Source organism: Myiozetetes cayanensis, unplaced genomic scaffold (assembly GCF_022539395.1).
Source record: "Myiozetetes cayanensis isolate MyiCay16 unplaced genomic scaffold, myiCay2020 scf6-25, whole genome shotgun sequence".
NCBI classification, from domain to species: domain Eukaryota; kingdom Metazoa; phylum Chordata; class Aves; order Passeriformes; family Tyrannidae; genus Myiozetetes; species Myiozetetes cayanensis.
Window position 1 is genome coordinate 16092600 of NW_026087853.1, and position 23457 is coordinate 16116056.

Below are 23457 nucleotides of genomic sequence, written 5' to 3' on the forward strand. Positions count from 1 at the left end.
AGAAGGAAACACTTCAGCCTAAGCAAATACTCTCACTTCAAAGCTTTATTTCCCTATTAGAACACTCCCTCCATAGGCTTGATTCTTTTTTCCCTAAGCCTAGGCTGCAGCATTATTTCTGGACATGCACAGGGTTATAAAAAAATGCCATAAATGTGGAAGAAGCAAACTAATCATGCATACCACAGTCCTAGTCAGCTTGAAAGCTCTGCACTTAGAAGAACAGTATGATTTGGAAGGCCAGTAGTTGCCCTCTACTCAGAATTTCCAATCCCTACATTTATCATATGTCATATCACACTACAGTTGGCAGTTAACCTTCAAGTTATTTCATTTTGATGTAAATAATCCATGGCAGACCATGAAATATTAAGTTAGATTTAAACTGAGTTCAGCTTGCAGAACAATGTATCCCAAAAGAATTACCCAATACTGAGCATTTCTCCATTGTGTTTTATATAAGACATTTTTGCAGTAACACACTTCTGGTTATTATTTCCCTTTTGAATTCTTTTTAGATAAACCATATAAACATCATTTCTGCTGAGCTTTGAGTGCCTACAGCAACCATAACAGCAGTGTTCAGCACATCAAATTCTTCCTTAAGAATTTTTATTATCAGTTTCTTAGCTCTACACAAACCCCCAATGCACCATGACTTAAGCATACAGGGTCAGATCTCATGAAATGCAAACTGAATTTTGTCATTGGCTATGAAGTTTGGGTTTCTCATAAATCTCAATCTAAATTTCTTAACACAGAAGTTTTAACTTCCGTAACTCTAAGAGATAACTCTGCAGTCCTTCTTCACATACATTATCAGTAGCACTGTTTCATCAAGTAAGGGAGGAATCACCACAAAAAAGGGTGACAAAGTATTTACTAAAGACTTGCTACTAAAGACTTGCTTGTATCAAACAGAAAGTAATGTCTGCATGAGAGTATATACTTCATAAATGTGACACTGCTTGGCAAAGCTACTAATGGCAAAATTTGGTCATTGCTAATGCTTGGATATAAAGCCTAACAGTGAGACATAAATCCTTCACAGGCATTTTGAGAGAGGCTAGAACCACAGGATTATCCCAAATCCATCCACCTCAGACCTCATATGGGGTCCTCATCGACCAGACATCCCCTATATACATCTGTCAGCTGCATGAAGAACACTGTCAACAGTCTACTACACTGAAAGTGTGGAACCCTGCACCAACCCTGTGGAAGACTTCTAGGCCTGCCCAGGTAAACCTCTATTTGCGTACACTAGAGAGAGGTCCATCTGGCTTAGGTGGGCTTGGACAGTGATTTTTGTCTCAAGGTACTCCTAGGGCAGCCTCCAAGGACAATTTATACACACTGTACTGAGATGAAGCCAGGAATAAACAGAATGCATCATTTTATTCTTGTTCTCTGCTATGCTATAGCTATTTTGTGATCCTCAGTAATGGAAAATGGTATAAAAACAGCAACTCTCCCCATCTGCAGAGAGATGGTAAAGCTAGGAAAATTCAGTTAAAAATCAGGGACACATTTTCAATAATAATGATGATTAACTACTGAAACATCTACAAAAGGAAATTATGTTTTCTCTATTTCTTGACCTTTACAAGTCAAGACTTCAGTCCTTTATTGTTTATGTGCTTTTTTACCACATTCAGTATGCCTGTTGAGCACAACTGGATGGAATTTTTGGTCTGCTCAACTCAGGATGTCAGACTAGATGATCTGATGTCTTTTTACAACTGCAAACTGTGAAGAATTTATTTTTGATCAACATATCTAAAACTACCTCTCATAAAAAAAAGAAATAAAACTTTTCTATAGAAGAAACTTTAAAGTAAACAACTTCTGAAAGAAAAGAAAGTACAATCACTCCAGATAAAAGTACAGTTTCATAATGATTTTTTTGCCCAATGGGTTTTCCTGCTCTCCAAAAATTCAGACTTGATAAATATACTAGAACATTTTTCCAAAGACAAACTAGAACTCTGAAAACACAAACATTAGCATTATCTGAGTGTTTGACTTTAAAAAGCTTATATTAGTTGCTTATAACTTTTATTTTAAGAAATACATATGTAAGGAGAAGACTCAACAGAAAAAAAAGATAGGGAGATTTTGTGAAACAGCAGCAACAACAAAACATGTAAGACAGCTTTTCACAGACCTCTACTTTTCATAGTGTAAAGGGTAGACAGCTATATATTGTGTTCACATGAAAAATTAAGATTTAAATACACATTTACATAATATCATGCATTTCTTGATATTTCTATGTGAAATTTCTAACTCCTCAAAGAGCAGGAAAACAACATCACTAGTCCATTTGAACTGCTGTCTTTCCCTCTCTCTCACCACCCTCCCTCCAAGTAATCAAGTTCCATCAGGCTAAAATAGATTTATAGTGGGTAACTTCTCAGAATACTTTTTTCCCTTCTTCTTCTCCCCCACCCCAGTATCAAAGAGACCTGCATTCCCAAGCTCACTAATCACTGGGTTCAGTCTGTACTATCAATATGCCCTGTGGAAAAACCTCTGAACACATGGGTTGAAAAGTTAGTACCGTTAGAAACCAGGCATGTGTAGCAGCAGCTGTGTTACTTGGCATAGCTTTTGTCAAGTTTTTTGGCACAAATTCCACAACCACAGACTTCTAATGGCCACTGGTATCAATCAACATGCTTGGAGTAATTCTGAACATAGAAGTTTCACATTTCAAGAAGTTTCACATTCTAACAACTATTTTAAGTCAATAAGACTGATCTAATACACAGGGACATGCTCACTGCTAGCCCAGGGACATGGCACCTTGCCTACTTTGCTGCCAGCTAAGATACCAGGAAAAGAACAGTGGAAACTAAATCCACTTTAAGGACAGAACACATTCAGATGTCCAGGAAGAATGCCAACTACAATATCATGTTTAATTCTTAAACACTAATGACTGATTCATGGCAACAACCCCAAAGGGAAATACTCACCTGCTATTTTAGCAGTACATGAAGCACATTTTCAGGGGATGTTTTTTAACACTATCTGTGGGAATTCTGTTTTGTAACTCTATGCTATTAATAACTTCAAATTGAAAATTTACCTCCCCGCCCAAATCTCTTTTGAAGTACAGGGGGAACAGCAAACTTATTTGGGATGCAATAAGTAACAAGATGAGGAATACAAAAAGAAAAAAGTTAATACTATGCTTCAATTGAAGCAATGACAGGCACAGAACTACTGGGGGAATAGAGCTGTAAACCCCGCATACTCAGTGACACTACAGAGATACTGCTGACATTCAGTCACGCTGAAGTTGCAACTGAGCCTGGATAAATTATCTGTCCCATCTCCAGCAAGAAAATAGCAATTGTTTTGAAAATATTCAAAACAATTCTTTTCCATTACTTTTCTTCCTCAGCACATTTTCAACACTCGTACTCTCTGAGCTACTGGCCATCATCTCCACATTAATCTGTTTCACAAAAGGCAGAGGAAGAAAAATTATTCTCCAGTGGATTTCCAGAGACTCTACAAATGATATGTTGCACTGAGCTTAACATCTGAACATGTAACATTTGGCTGCGCTATTATTACAGTACAGAAATATGTAGTTCTTCACGAACAATGCACAGAACTGTAGGAAAAAATGCAACCACTCTAATTTTAGGTATGAAATAAAATTGAAATAATTTTCAATTTCATTCTAAACATCTAGAGTCTATAAGAATACTGCAGATACTGAACAAGATGTAGTCTTAACCTTAAATACCTTGAAGACAATGGGACCACTAATGATGAATTTGAAAATAGATGTGTTCTACGGAATTATCCCTTTGATTTCTCTGCACAAATTTCAGCCTGCATGGCGGAGTTTCATATCTGCAAAGTCATCTCAGTCAGATGGAACAACATGTGAAATAAGCAGGTCAGAAAAAAAATACCAGTTACATGCACACATTGAGTAGCGATAGAAATCCTAAAAGGCTTTTGTTAAGAAAGGATAATCTTCAGTATCTGGTACAAATGCACACATGAAAATCCTGGACCTATCTGTTGCAGTTGAGACACTTTTGCCACTGACCATCATGGAACAACAATTTAAGCTGTGGTATCTATAACCCTTACAATCCACCATCCAAAATTTGCCTTTTAAAACTGGAATTGCCAAGATAAATGCTTTCTAGTAAGTTTAGTTGCAGTCCTGACAGTGTTTGAATTGGACACATGGAAAAAACCTTTTAGACCCACAAATACTGTGACAGTGGAAGAGCTTTCTCAGGGTGCAGAATCTCCATCCCTGGAGGTTTCCAAGACCTTTCTGACTGATCTAGTGTTGGCAGAAGTCCTATCTTGATTAGGAAGCTCAAGGAGGACAAATAAACTCTGAAGATGCCCGCATTGCAAAGTAAAACACTACACTGAGGAATATTCTAATAAAAATTCTATTAACTTGGCATTCTAATTTTTATTAGGGAACATGAAGCACCTCAAAAAGTGAAACCTAAGAAGTGAGGCAGAGACATAATATTGTCTTGAGAAGCCACTTTTAGGGGAAAAAACCCACAACATTATTTTTTGCTTTGTTAAACAGATTTTAAAAACTATTACATTCATTTTCACTTGATAATTTTGCAATTTTGCTCAGTGCAGAACATCAAGGAAACAAACTGTATGTTAGAACTGAGCTAAATCTAAGGATAAAAGGAGTATCCATCTAACCATGATGGATACTCAGTTCTGCGAGACCAAGAATTCAATATTTCTTCCAAATGAATCCTGTGCTACTGACTAGGATCCAAATCCTTAGCTATGATGTTCAGTTTCACTTTAGGAGCCAGCTTTATTTTGGGAATATAATATATTCCAACTGAGTAAGAATTAGCATTCCCAAGTCTTAAGCTAGAATAACTGTAGGTAAATCAAGGAATTTTTTTTGTAATAAAAGGTTTTATTTGCCCCCCCCCCATCTTCAAGGGTTTTTTCTTTCATGAATAAGAAACATCTTCTAGGGCTGTGCTGACTGTATGCATGTTCTAATAAGATAAAATACAGCAGCAGCAGCTTGTTCTTTAGCAAGAATTTAGTGTACCAGTTTTACCAAATAGATGGGTAAAAACAAAGGCAGCAACAACAGTGAAATGTTTCTATCACACTCTGTACAGAAGATAAATGTTCTGTCTGTGACCAGGACAGAGGTACATAGTCAGACAGCAGTCTGAGTAGGATGAACTAGAAATGTGTTGCACAAAGCCTTGCCATCTAAAATGGAAATTTCCTCACTCGGAGCACACCTGCAAGTGTCAGGACAAATATCTATTAAGGTTAAGGCACTGTCGCTGTCTCCCAAAATGAACTCATTATTCAAGGAAACTCATTCCAGTGTGAATCACACAACCTATCAGCTCAGAAGCATTTTATCTGTAAAGACAGCAGACTCTAAAATAAGCAGGCATTTGTTGGTGTTGAGAAAAACCCAAGACATGAAAAGGTATGGAAGACTAATTGTTGATTAGGGAACCTAAAAGATTATAGCAGATGCAGAAAGAAAAGCTACATGAGGTTTTCATTACAGAAACACAGAGCTGTAAATATTCTCTATTTTCATGCTTGTTTCAAAGCAAAGCTAAGTAGAGGTGGAACATGAGAAAGAAGGCATTTTTCAGATGACTCTGCAGAACAGGTGATCTGAAATTCCTACTGCAATCAGAGGCTTTGAATATCCCTGCAATACTGTTGCTACTTGTCCTGCACCTTTTGAAAGCAGAAGGCAAGCCCACATAACATCTTTGATCCTGGTGCAGCTCATTGCTTAATTCAGTCTCAACTCTTTATGCACAAGTACTGAAAAAAGTGCTAATGAAATTGAGTCTTCCTGCCAAAAGGATGATTGATATCTTAGTTAGTTTTGATACTTTTACACAGTAGTCACTTTGGCTTGACTGAATTTGATACTAACCGCAAAGTATTCAATCACTAGAAGATTTAACTTTCCATCCTAAAAGAGTACTTCAGTTTTCTCCAGTACCTCAGCAGTTGTAATTGACATGAAACTGGAGAACGAAGAACTTTTTCTAACTGCATTAAAGACAGACAGATAACAGAAATATACCTTTGATACTTAAACAGCTGCTATTTATCCACTTTGACATATGTATTCATTCAGTTATTCATAAATCAATTACTTGAAAGTACTGCACTTTGGCTAACACTATGAAGTAAGGCTACAGTGATGGTGTCTTTAAACAGTGTTAAGAAATTAGACAACTTGCAGAAAATTAACTGCAGTTTAGTCCAGGCTGCATGGTTGTGATTGGCTCTGTCTTCTGGACAAGGGAACAAGAAATTTCAGCCCTGGTTCCCAGGTGCCCACATTCCCAAAATTCCTCTTTACCTGGCACTAGTAAGCTCTCTTCTCGAGTGTTCAAGCTTACATCATATCACACAACAGGAGAAAATGTTGAAATTCTCCTTATGTGCTCCATTTTCATCTGACTGTGTGGATGAAAAGGATCACAAGAAAAATTAACTGTCATGCTAAGCACAAGTCATCACTGACAGATGGGATCCATCTCACTGGTCTTACATTTGCTGCAGATGCTTACAACTAGCTGGAAAAGGATGCAAAAAGCTGAATAAACAAGCAGATACATGAATGCTTTATTATATTCTGTTGTTACTCTTCTATTTATGTCTCTGGCTCTTGTTGTGTTAAGTAAGTTTTACAGAAGCTTTTGCAGAATATACCTATCACAAGTACTTACATTTGATGCTGGTCAGCCTACTTTTGGGCACTGAGCAGTCTACAGCTGCTAAAAATAAGAAAAACACCAAATGTGAATAATTCAATATTTACTTCATATAGGTGAGAGGTAGAAAAAACCAGCAATAAACCAATACAGAACAAAGACTAATTTAATTCTTCTCTATTTTAAAACATTATAGTTACTATGTACTTAAAGTATTAGGTTGATATTAATACAGGCAGAGAATTTGCAAGATAAAGCTGTTTGGGTAAAACACATATTTAAATTAAGAATCATCACTTAAATAAAGATTCCTTACACAAGTTTTCTGTACATTTTGTGTTGATGGCATTTACCTGCATACCCAATGTTACTGGGTATGTTACATGACAGATAACAGTATATTTGTGAGCATGGACTCTACCAGTAACTTGATTTTCTCATTTGCAAACACACAGAGTGATTTTCAAAGTCCTTAAAACTCACTATTACTATTCATTGCAGTAAAACAAAAGATAATGAAATTTTTCAAATTAAAAAATTTATAAAAAAGACACAGTGGTCTGAGTTTAACTGAAAATTTTCTGCCTTCATTCCTAAAATAAATTCTGTATCTTTGATATTGTAACTGTCACCACAATTTTCAGTTCAGTGCATTATTTCATTAATTATTAATTATTAGGGTTAATTGAATTAATTCATTATTTCATAATTTAATCATATATCAGAATCACAGAATAACATCATCAAAAGTTGAATGAGACCATTAAAGCACTAAATACTCTAAAGTTAAGGTAATATATTTGGTAACATCTTAAGGAAAAGGTTTTCATACAAAAATTCCAATCTCAGTAATACAAAAGTATTACTAAGTAGCAGCTATATCTCCTTGCTGACATCAGCTTTAGTAAGAAAGAGGAATAATAGTACACTTCCTACAATCCAGTTCATTCTCTCTTGATATGAGCCTCTTCTGAAGGACTGAGCTAAAGTTCATTCATACATGCACGTTTTTACCTTTGGCTGAAAGCATTCTGTTATAATGAAATACCATGTGATCTCTGATGAGGTATTGGTTAGTCAGACTTCGAGATGAATCTATGCAGAAAGCTGTAAGATTAAAACACATTTGAACATTACAAAGGCGAGAACAAGAATACTAAAATTTTAAACTGTTATTAACTGCAATTCAAAGTCATAAACTCTAAATTACAGTGTGCTTAACTTTGCTCAATGACAGCCATTTTTCTTTGCCAGTTACTATCACATGAAACCATCGTGTCTCCTTTGTCTTTCCCCGCTGAGCCCACTAACTCAATAAATAGCTCCAAAAGTGACTGAAATTGGATGACAAAAATGTCAGCATGGAAACTTCCTGTTTCTTCACTCCATGCTTGTTTGAAAACAAAGTGTCTGAGGTGCAAAGACAGCACAGAAACATATACTAGCCCATGTAAACTACAGACTGTAAAGGAATATGTTTAACCTCAAGGATTCTTTAAGTGGTAACCATATACATATTCCAGATAACACAGATGTGACATCTTTATATATCTGGTTGTCTTGCTACTTATTTATAGTCAGCAGTACAGTCAAGGCAAAACTTACTCCTTGAGAGCATTTTCATTAATGCATACTAAACCTACATGCTATTAAACTTCACCAAATAGCTTGATGCAAAGGTTTTAATTATAATAACATTTTAATAATGAAATAAATTAATTGACATAAGAGGAACCATGTCAATCTTCTGATGAAAATGCATGTTACTTACCATTACTCTTAGTACTTAAATGCCCTTTAAATGGACTTGCTGGACCACATCTGGGAATGACAACAGGTGGGTATTCACTCGCTTTAACAAAATGTCAAACAAAAACTGAAAGTTAGAAAAAAAATTTCCCAAAGTGTATTTTTTTAAAGACAAAGTTAGAATCTTTCTCCAAAGAACCCATGGTTCTAGTGGACCTTTTTCACTGAGGGAAAAAATCTTATTTAATTGTTCTATTATTACTGAAATACAACAGTGTACTTAAATAACCTAATCTAAACACCAAGATACAGGGATAGTGCTTTCACCTGGTTCAGGGAGTTAAACAGCATAAGAGGCCATTAGATCACTTTAGTCTGAATTTAACATTGGTCATTAAACTGCATGGCCACAACTTTGTTCCAGTGCTAACCTCCCATTTGTTTTAAAGTTCTATAGATGGAATTTTATAATTATGTCAGAGGACTAATGTGAACAATATTCTGTATGTAGGCAATGACTGATTTAGTATTATACTAAAATGCAAGCTTAATAGATTGAAAGAAGTGAATCCTACTTGTATAAAAAATCATCCTATCAGTGAGAACATACTTTAAAAAAATCTGATTTGCCATTCAATCTTTTGGTAACTTGAAAATGGGAACTCTACAGGCAAGTGCAAATGACAACAAAACTTAAACAATCAGTTGTTCTGAAAAATGAAAGAATGTGAATGAAAAGCTCTGTATCTCCTCCCTGAAAATAATGACGCACTGTCAGGCTCCTGACCACTGTCATGCAACCTGTGATTTAAAAAGTGGCACACGAATTAAGAACCTGCAACACCCTTAGAACACTGGTGTGAAATGACACTAAATTTGCATCAATAGATTCAATCTCTTCTCTTACAAAGCACAACAAGTACCAGGGCAATCTTGAATTCCTATAAGGATTTCATACTTTCAGAAGTCAGCCTTTATAGAGTACAGGCTTCTGTGTCTTTCCTGTATTAGAGGTGGTTTTTGCAACAATCATGCTCCCACTCCCTTTGCTGTGAAGTTGCCAGACCAGCAGTAGAACAGGAACGAGAAAAAAAGAAGAAAATGCTACTGGAGATTTTCCAACCCTGTCTTGCAATTGTTTTTTCTTTATACTGTTTTCTCTAAAGCCAAAGGACAACAATTCTGCTCACCCACATCAATTTCAAATGGCTCATTTTAAATTCCCCTTGTGGTACATTTCTTCCTAATTTGTGATTTAAGCATACATAGGGACAATCAATGCTAAATTATTTCAAAAATATTAAAACTCCAAACATACAGCAAAAAGTCATTAGATTTAGAATTACCGTCTCCACAATGACTGTAAATGTATTATACTTCTCTACCATACACTATTACATATAAGTGGTGTTCACAGTATAGCTGGATCCACCCTGAAACCCATCACTTCCTGAAGTTACAATGTTCACGTTTTAAAGAATGCAAGTCTTTGAGAGGACCTGAAATGTTATTATAACATTTCAGTTGATAAAATTTTCCTCTAATGATAAAAAACCCCACCCACATGCCAGAAATCTAGATTATAGCAGACACCTGCGAATCAGAAGTGTTTTATTTACAACTCCACAAAATAACCTAAATATTCCATTATTTTCTGTAGTTCAGAGCTAGGTTATAATTCCAGAGGGAGGCAGAAGCGGTATTGTTAGATAAATGCTTACAACACCACGTCTAACTGTTCTTATGTGACAGAATCCTAGAAAAGTAAGCATGATCATCTTAAAAAAGCAGAAATGTTGTTATAAGTACAGCTGATTCTCTTGGAGTTAGTAAATGACTTTGTCCTGAGTTAAAGATGATCAGAGACACTCAGAAACCTGTTGCTTCTACTGTCGTCAGCTGTTCAGCACTACAGAGAATCCAGACGATTTTGAAATGTTCACTTGCTTCACATCACCAGCAGATGGCACAGGATAAATTCTACAGAAAAAACTACTGCCTGCTGGTTTTATCCCTTACAACTAATCTGTTTCAGGCTTGGGGGGAAGAGGGGAGGAGGAAAAAAAAGTCAGGACCAATATTTCATTGGCAAGAAAAACTGTCTGAAAATGTCACGAAGAAGAACTTAAAAATATTTCTGTGTCCTCTCTTTCAGCTGTTGATATGTGGACAGCATAGGAGTTGCTCTCAATCCATGCAGCAACTCCAGATTTGCAGAAGTCCCAAAGGCACTGGAAACACAACACCTTTTTTTAAGATGTCACAGCCTTTGTTCAGGTACTCTGTGTTCCCAAATCTCAGTTCCCCCTGCATGTTCTAACTTCTGTGCCACCAAAGAAATTTTTCAAGTCCCTGATCCAACCAGATGGATTTGCAACCCTGCTCCTGCTAACTGCAGGGTAACACGTGTACTCAGAGCTTTCACAGGTATCCCTGAACTTGCTTAGAAAATACCTAAGCCATTACAATTTTGACCCCTTTTTCAGAAAGTGAAAAAACCTGGAATAAAAGCGTTCACAACTGCTTAGATTTTAGGATGCCCATGAATTGCCAGGATTGCAGCCCCTCTAGTACTGGACTCATTGAAAACTTGCATGCCATTAACAAACAACATTTTCTTGCTGTTCAGAATATTTCCGTGCTGGGTAAAAGTTTATGCTGAACAGCACTTCATTTTTTTTAATATCTGGTTGGATTCCAGGGGCCCTCTATCCTAGCAAGCTACATTTTCTTATATTTCCACAAACAGTAGAACTTGTGATGAAGGCTTCCTATGGTTCTCCCATGGTATCCTATGATGCTTGCTCCTACATTCTCTGACTCCCAGGCCAAGTAATGTACCTCAGCTGTTCCTGCAAGCTGTTTGTCAGTGAGGGCATTTGAGGCTCTCTCTGTGAACTACCAGTTTCCACAAAACACACAGACAATTTATCACAGAAAAAGGGTCAGAGAAACTAATTTGGCTAAAATAATGCTTAGTGCTACTGGAACAGAAAGTGCAAATAAGCAAATTTTTGGTTTCTTAGGATTCCAGGCTGTTTCACACACGTTCCTTCAAATGTGTGTTTTCTACACTGAAGTCAACTTACAATACTCTCCCAATATCTCCAGTCTGAAACTCAAAACTGCTTTTTAAAATGTCAAATATTTACAACAAAGATGCATGTTGCTAATGTCAGAAAAGAAACTGAAGGATTTGATATGTGGAGGATATTTCTACCTGACTGAAGTAAAGTAGAAAGCGTTAATGGTCAAATGTTTCACAACTATAATTTTGTGTTGTCTTCTGACTTGCACAGGTATTTGTTTAAGTTGAGGCTGTGTTTTCAAAGTTATTTGCACAACAGCAGAAACAACTCAAATTGAAGGCTTAGATATGTGAAGATACTTTTAAAGGTGTTGGTGGGATTTTCAGTAAATTACACAGTTAATCAAATATAAACCAAACAAAGAGAGGATAACTACAAAACTATCTTTGATATATGATATGTGTGACCTAAACATAAATTTCCTCATAGATGTAAGTGGACTGTCCACACTGAATATAAAATCAGGATTCCCATGATAAGTGCTCTCTTAAAGTGCAGAGAGCAGACAAATTAAATAGTTCTAAAAATTTATTTGATCTTTTAGTTCCTTGTGTGACACTACTCAACAAAGAAGAGAAAAAAATAAAAACATCTTTCCCTATAATTTTTTCCAGCTGGTATCTAAGTTAAGTAATAATTATATTATTGCAAAGAGATTTTTAAGATATTTTGTTTAAATTACATTTTCATTTTAAATGCATCCTATCTTTATTTCTATTTTTACAGTCTTAAATATGATGGAAATTGGTGGTTTCTATTTGTTACTTTGCTTCCTGGTTGTTAGTGGATATGGTGAATTTATGGAAATCATTTTTCTACAAAGCCATTTCAGATTTGGAACGTGAATATGTACTGGAGAGAAGCCCAGTCTTTCATTACAACGTTCTCCCAGGAAAGATTTTAAACACAAGTATTAGACTTGCTATTTTTATAACAAGTGTGTACTTCAGTCACATCAAATAAAATACACCGAAAAAAATCAATCAGGCTATCCTTACCCACCAACACTTGCTACTTAAAATCCATAAAAAATACAGAGACTGGAGGTGGGATATTGGATATAGGCATCTAAATCCAGCACTACAAGACATAAAACCTTTATTTAACTGTGCAGAGATGTGTGAACACTATCATTTCCAAAGGGTAGCTCCTAGACCTTAGCTTGGGTTCAAACAACCTTCAGACCAAGATGGATTTAGACCTCAGGTCTCCCCAGCTGTTCCAGAGGAGTATTTTTATCATTCTGCCAGGGTATTTTATCCCTTTTGTGCAGTGGTTTTTTTTTTTTTTTTTTTTTTTTTGTGGCTCCAGGACTCCTGCTGCACAGTAGCCTCAATGTAGAAAGCACTCCTGTCTCTAACAGACTAGAACTGCATCATTTGCATGATATTTGAGGATTTGATGCCTCTCAGGCTGATAAGGACCCAAGTTTACAAATGCTTTGCACAAATACTCTAGCCACTACACTAAAGGTTTGATATTCTTGCTTCTTCTGCTGCCAGCTTTTTTTCCTCTTCTCTTTTCCCCCAAAATCTCAGTGCTCTAAACCAGAAATAGTTAGAGACACATTTGTCCAAGTGGGTAACTCAAGCAACTACATGCAGAAAGTTTTGTGCTGTGAATTTCATACAAGTCAAGGATGCTCTAACACTACCACCCTTGTTCCACCAACTAGTTTAGTGGTGGGCTTCGAGCTATGAATTAATTCTTTTAACTACATACAACTGACAGTGTGCTACAGCACTGATGCTGCACACATGCTGAGGAAGGAACAAAAGTGGTTTAAATAATCTCTGTGAAATCCCAAACGACTTGACAGAAACTCCTTTAAGCATCTAATGTAATACATCTGACAATGTATTCCTTTATATTTAAAGGAATGAAATTATGACCTGAAATACACATTCCTCTCCTTTTGGTACTATGCAAATTTTTAAACCAAAATATCCATTAACTCTTTATGCTACAGAAATTGTTGTGCATATGAATGCAACACAGAAATATATGGAGTAAAGACTGATATCTCAAAGTACATTAAAAGATTAACCTGGTTAAGAAGATCCACACTGGATTTAAACCTAATTTATTTAAATAAGAAACTAATTTTTCTATTTTTAACTATTTTTCTTTTATATTAGCATGATGATATACTTTCAAAAAAAGAGCATACTCTATTAATATTAATACTAATGAGGCCTGCTTTCCTATCCATGTAGCTCACATCTTTCATATGATATCCCCTGAACTCCTTTCAATGTCCCCAGTTTGCTGCCTTTTCCTTACCTGTGGTCATTTCTCCCCTCAGCCATCCCTACTTGCTCAGCTGTGGCTGACGGGGTGCTATGACTACTACAATTGGTCATCCAGTTTAAGCTTCTCTGGTTGCTTATCCTTGGCTGACTAGTACTTACCCTCTAGTTACATATCTGGGAAAGAACACAGAATAGAATTACTTTCTCTAAAAAATGTGTATTAATTTGTTGGGTTTCCTCCTACCCAGCCACTGACATTTGTATAACTAATACTCCTAGTTCTTACTCAAATGGGTGAAGTTGGCTAATAGGCGCAGAACTGGATAGAGGAAAAGGTCATCAGAGAGCAGTGATGCACCCACAAACTCCTCCTTTAGGAGAAGGGGTTAAAACACTGGTTTTTCACAACATCAATGCAATCACAAGAGACCTTCAAATGTAGCTTTAGATTTAGCCACTTACTGAATGCAGATAGTATCCCATTTTATTTGAAAGTTACAGTGAGTACTTCATAATCACACCTGTATTTTTTTTCCGATTCATGCAAGCAAAACAGAAGCCTTTTACACTCTTTTCCGATTTCAAAACTCCTACCAATTCTGAGAATATAAAGTTGTAGATGTGAAGCCAGCTTTAACAGAATCACATTTAAGATTTGTTAAGAAATGGTAGAATTCAGAGTTAAAAATAGTCACTATTAGCTAAATTGTCTGTTGCAAATCTTGATAAAGCCCCAAGAAACCACAATGCCCCGATGGAAGTCCCAAATATTCCATCTGAATTTTGCATGGAATCATTTGTGTGAGAGGCAAAATATGATGAAAGTGATACATGCCTTGACATGCACTACACATAACCTTCTAAGCCATTAATTAGATGGGTGCTATTTATACACTTAATATGCTGGATTACACAAAAGCTCTTCTTTACATGTACTCCCAGTGCCTAAGAGTTAGGTCCCTCAGTTCTTTACAATTAATAATCTAATAATAGTCTGCATAAATTAAAACCATGCGACCAAAATTATGTTTCAGTTTCAAGAGTCAAACCCTTACCTGAAAATTTTAAGAAATCTAATGAAATAGTACAGTAGCCTTAAAAGATACTGAGTCATATTTGATGAAATAAGTCTTGGAAAATATTTGTTAGAATTTTTCTAGCTACAGGTGTGGCCTCTAAGGGCAGTTTTGGATGCAGGTTATTGCTCTATTCATGCTCCAAAAGCAGAAACAAAGAGCTGTGTGTGTCAATAGCACACCTGGCAATACAAGTTGCAGTCAGAAGCAAATGAACTTTAGTCCGTTCTCTATAACTACCTGAAAGAAGGTTGTAGTGAAGTGGGTGTCAGTCTCTTTTCCCAAGTAGAGAAGTCTCCCAAGTAGAGAGTCTCAAGTTGTGCCAGGTGAGGTTTAGATTAGATATTAGGAATTTTTTTTTCATGGAAAGGGTTGCAAAGCATTGGCTTAGAAAGCACTGACTGCCTGGGGAAACGGTGAAGTCACAATGCCTGGAAGTGTTCAAAGAACATGTGGATATGGCACTTGAGAACGTGGTTTAATGGTGAACATGGAGGTGGCGCTGTCTGATGGTTGGACTTGATGACCTTAAAGGTCTTTTCCCACCTTAAAAATTCTATGATCATTTCCTTGGGCAGCGTCTCTGAAATTAGCAGTGGCACCTGCAGTTTCTGATTTCCTGGAAGGGTGCGTGAGGGATGGTGTTCCAGCAGTGGCTGTATGCTGCTACTAAGTGATAGGTGAACAACTATCAATATTCAAACTACAGTTCAGAAACTGCTGTCTTACAGGGTTACTAACCTGAGTTCCCTGGATAGCTGTGCCTGTGCAAGAAGGTAACCCAGGAGCATATGCTACCGTGTGCTGTAACAACTCCCCTGGTGGAATGCTGCTACTATTCAGGGGTGCTAGATCACCTCATGAGCACATCCTACACAACCAATGTGTGCTCTGACTTCTACTGCTACATGGAACTCAACATGTCATCCTACGAACATACAGTTCGAAAGTGTTTCAATATCTACTGTCATGTGGACCAAGAGATAAAATATATGTATATATACATATAATATATATCTAAACATATAGACACACTATATGTATATTCTTCTACATGTATGGAAAAAAAATCTCCCTTGTTAGTATAACCTGTGCCTACAAGAATGCCCCCTTGCTCATCCCCTTAGTGCTATTAACTTCCACCCTCTCCCATTTCTACCAGGAAATAGATCAGCAGAAGTCTACAGCACAGACAGCCTTGCCCAGAATGCAGAGCAGAGAAACCTTGATCCACTGTGCTACAGAGAAAGTGACAGAGTGTAATCTGGAGAAAAGAAGCTAGTAGGGTTAATGGTTTGAATATTGTTTACTTTAACAAGTATTTCACTTGAAGCATGCAAGAAATCTTCAGTGAAATGGGACCAATTTGGCGCTTAAGTCCTTATACAAACTTATTTGCTGAATGGAGATGGGATTAATCACATTAAGTGATTAAAACTCACTTAATAGACTATTTGACTAATGGTTACATTCAGCTTCTGAAAAACTGAACTGGTACTACCAAATAATGCTTGAGTTTAAAAAGCTGTTCAAGTGGCAAATGAAGGAACACAAAGAAAAAAAACCAGTTCAGAAGTCACAGATCTGTGTTAACACCCTTTCAGTTTCAGTCAGATTAATGTAAAGGAAAATCTAAAGTAAAATGGTGTTGTCTGAAAATATGTGAAGTATTTTAATTTAATTTTAGAATCTTTGACGCCTATGCAAAATGTCTGAACCTAACAGCAGCCTCCATGCAGCAGTAATGATGACTTTCCCACTATTATAAAAGTAGCATAAATGTGTTCCATTGACTAACAGTAAGTGTATGATTTCATTGCTGTTCAGGGTATGTGCAAATCACTGTCTGTGGGAATTAAACAGCCCAACGCAGAAGACTGGATTTAAGGAACAAAGCTGGTTTAAAATTACAGTATTCAGATTATTTGAGGTCATACTACAAATCTGTGAGTATATTAACTGACTCCTGAAATTACTACAGTAAATAACTTCGAGGTTTATACCTGGAATTAGGGAAAAACATAATGGATTAATTCTTCAATACTTCTGTGGGGGAAAAACCCCTCAGCCTTATTTGAACTTTGAAAAGACCTACATGCAAATCCTATATAGTTCAATATATTAAAAAAAGAAAAAAGAAAAGAATTCTACTTGCTCAGTATTCTCACTATACAAAACAAACCCTGATACAAAACAACTAAAATGTTTCAGTTCTTTCTTTACAACAATGAGGCAAAGTCTGAACAATAAACTTTGCACAGAACATACAAGGGCACGGAATAGGGTATTCCACCTTTTCTGCATTAATGTTTTGGATAGACAGTGTGTAGATACAACTGTCTTATAGAGAAACCATAAATCTGATGTGTTCTCTTTTTCATAAACTGTCTGCAAGCAATCCAATGGCTGTTCTGCCAAGTTTGCTCAGGCACACAAACTTTTAGGGTAGTTCAGTGTAAGGAATTATTATCTCTGCCTTGTTCTCTGTAAGAATCCTTCCTGTGTGCCTGTGAACCTAGACACTGGGCTATCCAGTCACACACTATGGACTCCATCATAACTTTCTATGCAGACAAGCAATAGCTTCCCATGTTAACACACACACAGTAGGTTCTCTCCTACTTTTGAACCTTTTTTTTGTTAAACAGAAGTCATTCAAACAAAGCTTGCTGCAACGTGAATGAAATTTTGATCCTGCATCTTACATATTCCCATTTTAAAGTCAACAGACAATCAGCATGCTTTCTGATTGTCTATAAAAGTATTCTGAGAATCAAAAACAAGAGTCAGAAGAAGAATAAATTTGTAATAAAATTGCCTTCACACTGTATGAGAGAGAATAAAAATTGGATGCACATGATACTACTTTTTGCTCTGAAATTCATATTCCCATATTCATGTTCAAGCTCTACTCTGATATCAGACTTCTGAAGTGACATCTGTCACTGTCTCCAAAGACTGGAACTGACACTGAGATGCAACACAAAAGCATAACGTTACCTCAAAGGCTCTGACCTTATGCAGCTATGTATGATTTTGACATTACAGTGCAGCACTAATTCCTACCATTGTTTTATATTATGTATGTAATCCAGTTTATATCTAAAAATATCTTATTTCAGAGTTGGCTCACGCAAACATTTTTGTATGTTTGTGCCTGTTTTTATCACTAATGACCTATAGGAACAGAGTACCAGAGCAGCCCACGGAAGGTTAAATGTGGGTAAGGAATCATTTTATAAGATCTTCAAAGATTTTGAGTCTTCTATTTTTCAGCTACGCTCGCATTAAAATCCCAAGCCAAAACACTCGGATCTGCAGCCAAATGCCATGTGATGCTGTACACACAGGATACAATCCCCTATAACAAACCATGAATACCAGCTTTGAAGAAGACAAAAGTTGACTCCAAAAAAAGTTGGCACAGAAATCTGGGCCTCGCAAAGGCAGCGGCGGATCCTGGCCGCCTGACACGCTGCCCACAGCGGCTCTCGATGGCTGTACAACACGGGGGCACAGCGCGATGACGGCCAGTTCCAGGGCCCGTCTCTCGGAGGATTACAACCCTCGGGGGGGTTCTAGACACTGAGCTGTCAATCTCTTCCGCAGCCCCGGCACCAGGCTCTTCTCCCCACGGCCCCACCGCCCCGCCCGGGCCCCGCTGCCCACAGCTCGGGGGGCCGTCTGCGAGAGCAGCGAGCCTCGAGCCCCCTCAGCGCCCGCCGCACGAGCCGCGGCGCCCCGAGCGGCCCCCGCTGCCCCGCAGGCTCCGCGCCCGGCCCCGCCGTGCCCGCCCCACACCGCAGCGGGGACGGGGAGGCACCGCCCGCCCCCGCGCCCCGCACCCCCACGGCCGGCACGGGCAGGGCAGGCCGGGCAGCAGTGCGTCCCGCCGGCAGGCAGCCCCCCCAGCCGCCGCCCGCTCTCCCTCCTCCGCCCGCAGCCACCACCGAGCCCCCGCACCTTGGCTCCGCCTGCCGCCGCACTCCATCCTCCGCCCCATGCCCCGGGCCGGGCCCGAAAGGGCGGCGCCAGCCGGCGCTCGGCCCGGCGGCAGCGGCGGTTCGTCTGCTGCTGCGGGCGGGGCGGGGCGGGACACGGGCCGGGCCCGGCGGGTCCCGCCTCGGCCGCCTCGCCGTTGCCATGGCGGCGGGAGCGCCGTGAGGCCTCGGCCGCGCAGCCCCAGCCCGGGCGGGCAGAGCCGAGGGGCCGCAGGGCCCGGCGTGTGCGCCCCCCCAGCCCGCGGGCTCGGCCCAGAAACGTCCCTTCCAGCGGCGCATTGCCCCGTTTTGTCCCTCATTATCTAAGCCTATTGTAACTTGACAGGAAGTCGAAGAATAATGAATGCCAGGGCGAAATTTATGGCAAATCGCTCATATTTCAGAGGAGTGAGTGACTAATCAAGATCTTAGAGCGTTCCCAGTGCATTACACTGAAGAATTTAAGCAGCACCTTAGAAATGAACCACAAAAATAAACTTTTGATAAACAGCATTTATCCTATTGATTAATGTATGTATGCTGATGTGCTAAATTTGAGCTTTTTGAAGAAGGCTTATATTTACATTTTGTCTGGCAAGTTGTTGTTTTCCTTAATGTGAAATCTTTGAGGGTTTTTGTATATTTTGTGTGAAGATTTTTTGTCACTGACCAGGGGCACTGCAGTCCCCTCCATAACCAGACACCTCACAAAAGGGTACATGTAGTTCCAGCTGGAAAGGCACTCATCTTCACTATCTAGAAATTAGTATTAATTACAGGCTAAATACAGTTTTTTTAATGTGGTTTGCTGCATCTTCTTACATGCTTGCAAAAATAATTTGAATGTAGTTCAAATCATAGCAAAATCAAGGGGATGGTGTTTGAAAACAATTTTTCTTCCTTATTTCTGCCACATTTAAAGCTTCCAGTAAGTCACACAAACATAAATGCTGGATGAAACCTGTATTTTATCTACCCCAGTACTTTCTATAGACTCTACCAAAAGCTTCTCAGTAGTTGGCTATTCAATGTTGTGATATCCCTTAAAATTTTAGATACTCCCATTAGCTATATGAAATACTCCTTGGATATGGCCTTAGTTCTTATGCTTCATGTTGTAGTGGCAATTTTGGCAACCTAAATCTGTTTTCTGTAAAATAATCTCAAAATGTAGTTGGTGTTAAATTTGTCTGGGATGGGTCAGGAGAGGAAATATATGCCTCAGAAACTCATCTGTCCTCATCGTGTGGTGGTCCTCTGTCTTTCTGACTGGTTTTTTTGGTAAAAACATCTATTGCTGTGGCATTTCAACTACTGTCAACCATGATGTCACAAACACCTACCTTTTTTTGTCAAAACAAAGTAGTTTGATAACATTTTGTCATTTTCTCATATTTCTCTTGGATGTGAGATCAGTGTCATAGGGAGTATCTACCAGGCAAGACCTACAAATCCAGAAAAAACTAATCCAACTGTTTTGAGGTTTTCTGGTGTGTGTTTTGGTTGGTTTTTTCTCTTTTTTTCTTTTTTTTTTTTTTCTCTGAAGCAGATTTTTGATTGCTTGTGAAATTAGATATTTGGGGAAAGGTCTTCAGGAAATGAGTTACCATAATTCTTGTGTTTCAGAGTCTCTGGTTTATACTTTGATATAATTAACATAATTAAATCTGTAGATTTTAGAGGTAGTCTTTAAACTGTTTCCATTTCAGATACCTGAAGATACTGGAGAGAATATAAGTGTATGAGATTCTCAACTCTACATGGTTGAAATACTCTCTATTGCCTGCTGAGATCATGCTACAAAAAACACTTGTCTCTTTTTGCCTTTTTGTTTGTTTGTTTTGCTTTAAATTAGCTGCTCATAGTAATATTTTTATACTTTTAAAATACTTTTTTGGGTTTTTTAATCTGAATTCTGAATTTCAGATTCTCAGATTCTGTTTGTGGTACTCAACATGTGGTAAGTAGGCTGTTCTGTCCAACCCAAATGACTGATTTCTCATAATCTTCTCCCTAATGTTCCTATACTTTTTTTCACCATGTAGATAATTAAAACAGACAAATTTAAGTGAGCATTTTTAGAAACACATCACAACTGTTCCCCTGGTTTCTAGGCAACGCTGAGGGTATGTAGAGATTTCCACTAATTCTTCCTCAGTCAGCCCTCACAGCATCTTAAGAGATGTCCTGGCTCTGAAATTTTGGACCTCGAATGGCAACACATACCAAAGCTCTGTGTATTTCTAATTAGTCTCACTTATGAGCCTTAGGCCTTTGACCTCCTTTGGTCTATGAAAGTGTATATATTTTAAATGTCATGAAAAAGTAACCCAGATGTATAAAAATGTGCTAACTCATTATGTCCTATAACATGCACTAAATGAACAAAAAACAACCAAACAAACAAACAAAACCCCCCCAAAACACCAAACCAAACAAAAAAACCAAACAAATCCAAGCAACAACCAACCAATCAATCAAAAAAACCCAAAAACAACAAAAACCCACAACAAAAAACAACAAAAAATCAAAACAAAACCCCCCAAAAAAACCAAAACAAAACAACCCAAAAAAACAAAAAACAAACAACCCCCTCCAAAACCAAACAAACAAAAACCCCCAAACCAAAAAAGCAAAACACACACGCACACACACAAAAACCACCTTAACAAAAATTGAATCAGTCCTGGACTTTGATCCACTCAAACAAGTGCAGAAACAACTACCATACATTGCTGCAGTGAGCCTACCATTATTGAAGAAGCAATAACATGGCAAAACCTGTAAGATTTGTCCTTTCCCAATTTGAAAAGAGGAAATACAGAAATGTTGCTGTCTGTCCTTTTCAGCAGGCATTGTCATGTTCCCCTTTTCCTTGGAATGCATTACAACAGAACATGGTTTTAAAATGCACCTAGACTGGGAGGGAATGAAAGCAGCAGGAATATGAGAGTCACATTTGGAAGTGTAGGTGGGCATCCGTCCCTACCCTGACACGACCTTAAGGAACTATTTACTGCCTTCTTGTCTACTACATCTGCCCTACGTATCCTCCAATGTAGACACTGCTGTGAAAATATTCATAATATTCAGCAATAAATCAACACAGAGAAAAATACTTAAAAAAAAAGAAAAAAAAAAGAAAAAAAAAAAGAAAAAAAGGAAATACCCCATAAGATGTCCACTTTCTTCTGCATGCTTAGCCCAAACGGGACAAGTTTCCTCTGAAAAAGACTGTCTTGCAAGGACCTCAAACAGTTATCTGCTCACTTGGTACAGAGATATGTTCATAAAGTCAGGACTCTGCATTTTTAGGATTTGACTTTCTTGGAAAAATAGCTTGCATGTACACTGGAAAATTAAAACCTGCAGGTTTTTTGGAGAGTCTTTGCTTTTTCAAGCCATTGGTTTTCTTTCATGCTTGATTTTCCTTACATCTGTCTATCAAAGTGAGCCTACATATTCAGGCAGAAAACAGCCCAGCAACCAGATCTGCAAACCATATTCAGAGTATTCTAGAAAAGCCCTAAGTTCATCACAGCATATACTTGATAATGAATATAAATCTCCTGGGTCTATTTGAGTTTTTATTTGTCATAAGTGCCCTATCTCAGTGCAGGTTTGTCACCTGCCTGTGGGCTGGTTGTGTCAGTGTTCCAAATCCCTCATTGCAGCTCACAGAGGGCTGTCACTGAGTTGCATCAATCCCCAGCCGGCGTATCAGACAATTAACCTTACAGTCTGCTCTCCTACAACTCCCTGGAAATAAAAACATTTCCCTGAAAGATCAGAGGAGGCAGTGCTTTCTAAATGCATTTAAACAGGCTGCCTGAGCAGATTTCTTTGCTACCTACTTAGGAAATTCTTGTGTTGAACAACTGAAGTAGCTCACTACTTCAGTAGTGAGGGGAAATAAAAGTCTTAATAGCTACTGAAATATGTTGTTTGCTTATTTTTTTAATTTTGTTTTGTTTTGTTTTAAAGTAGTACTTTTCCTGGAGGAATGGTAGGTTGATTTCTGCCTTGTGTTTGCTGCATGTTCTTTGGTCATATGATTCTTCAAGTTATTTAAAATCACATACAGTCTTGAAATATCATTGCAGCTTTCTAAATGATTGAAAGTTATGTGTTCTGGCAGGGCTGGAGACTGTCCCTTTCTTCATGGTAATGCATTTAGTTGTTCTGTTATTGTCTGTATGGCAGCAGTAGTAATAGATTTTTGTGAAGCTAGGGCTCCAGTGGGAAAGATAATGCAGAAACAATTCAGAGAAGATGATCCATGTCTTAAAAACTGCAGTTTTTAATACCCTGTAATTTAGAATGCAATAAGGGAGCTAACCTAAAATAAGAGGGAATGTGATAAGGAAGATGAGGGCAACTATAGGAATATATAATGATATAAAGTTTCTTTGAACACAGTGTTAAAGTTCCATACTATTTATCAGCTTAGAAGAAAAAGTCTCCTCAGCAGTATGAATAAATACTACCAAAACCTTTTCAGGAAGCTGCTGTGCAGATGTACTCTGTAAAGCTATTCTTTCTCTTCAGATCTATAATAATAATGGCCAGTC

The 23457-nt window shown here is 38.0% G+C and overlaps 1 protein-coding gene across 2 annotated transcripts in view; it reads right to left on the reverse strand.

Annotated features, from left to right (window-relative positions):
- Positions 1-18955, reverse strand: part of SPATA7 (spermatogenesis associated 7) — a 34986-nt gene extending 16031 nt beyond the window's left edge. Inside the window, exons 1-4 of one of the 2 annotated variants that reach the window (XM_050335274.1) lie at positions 18870-18955; positions 8512-8592; positions 7755-7847; positions 6756-6800 (exon numbers count right to left, since the gene is read on the reverse strand). In XM_050335274.1, coding sequence (XP_050191231.1) covers positions 6756-6800; positions 7755-7847; positions 8512-8592; positions 18870-18909 — 259 coding nt within the window. In that variant the 5' untranslated portion in view covers positions 18910-18955. Of the gene's footprint in view, positions 1-6755; positions 6804-7754; positions 7848-8511; positions 8593-18869 lie in introns of both variants that reach the window. The other variant, XM_050335273.1, reaches the window with a different exon arrangement.
- Between the last annotated feature and the right edge of the window lie 4502 nt (positions 18956-23457).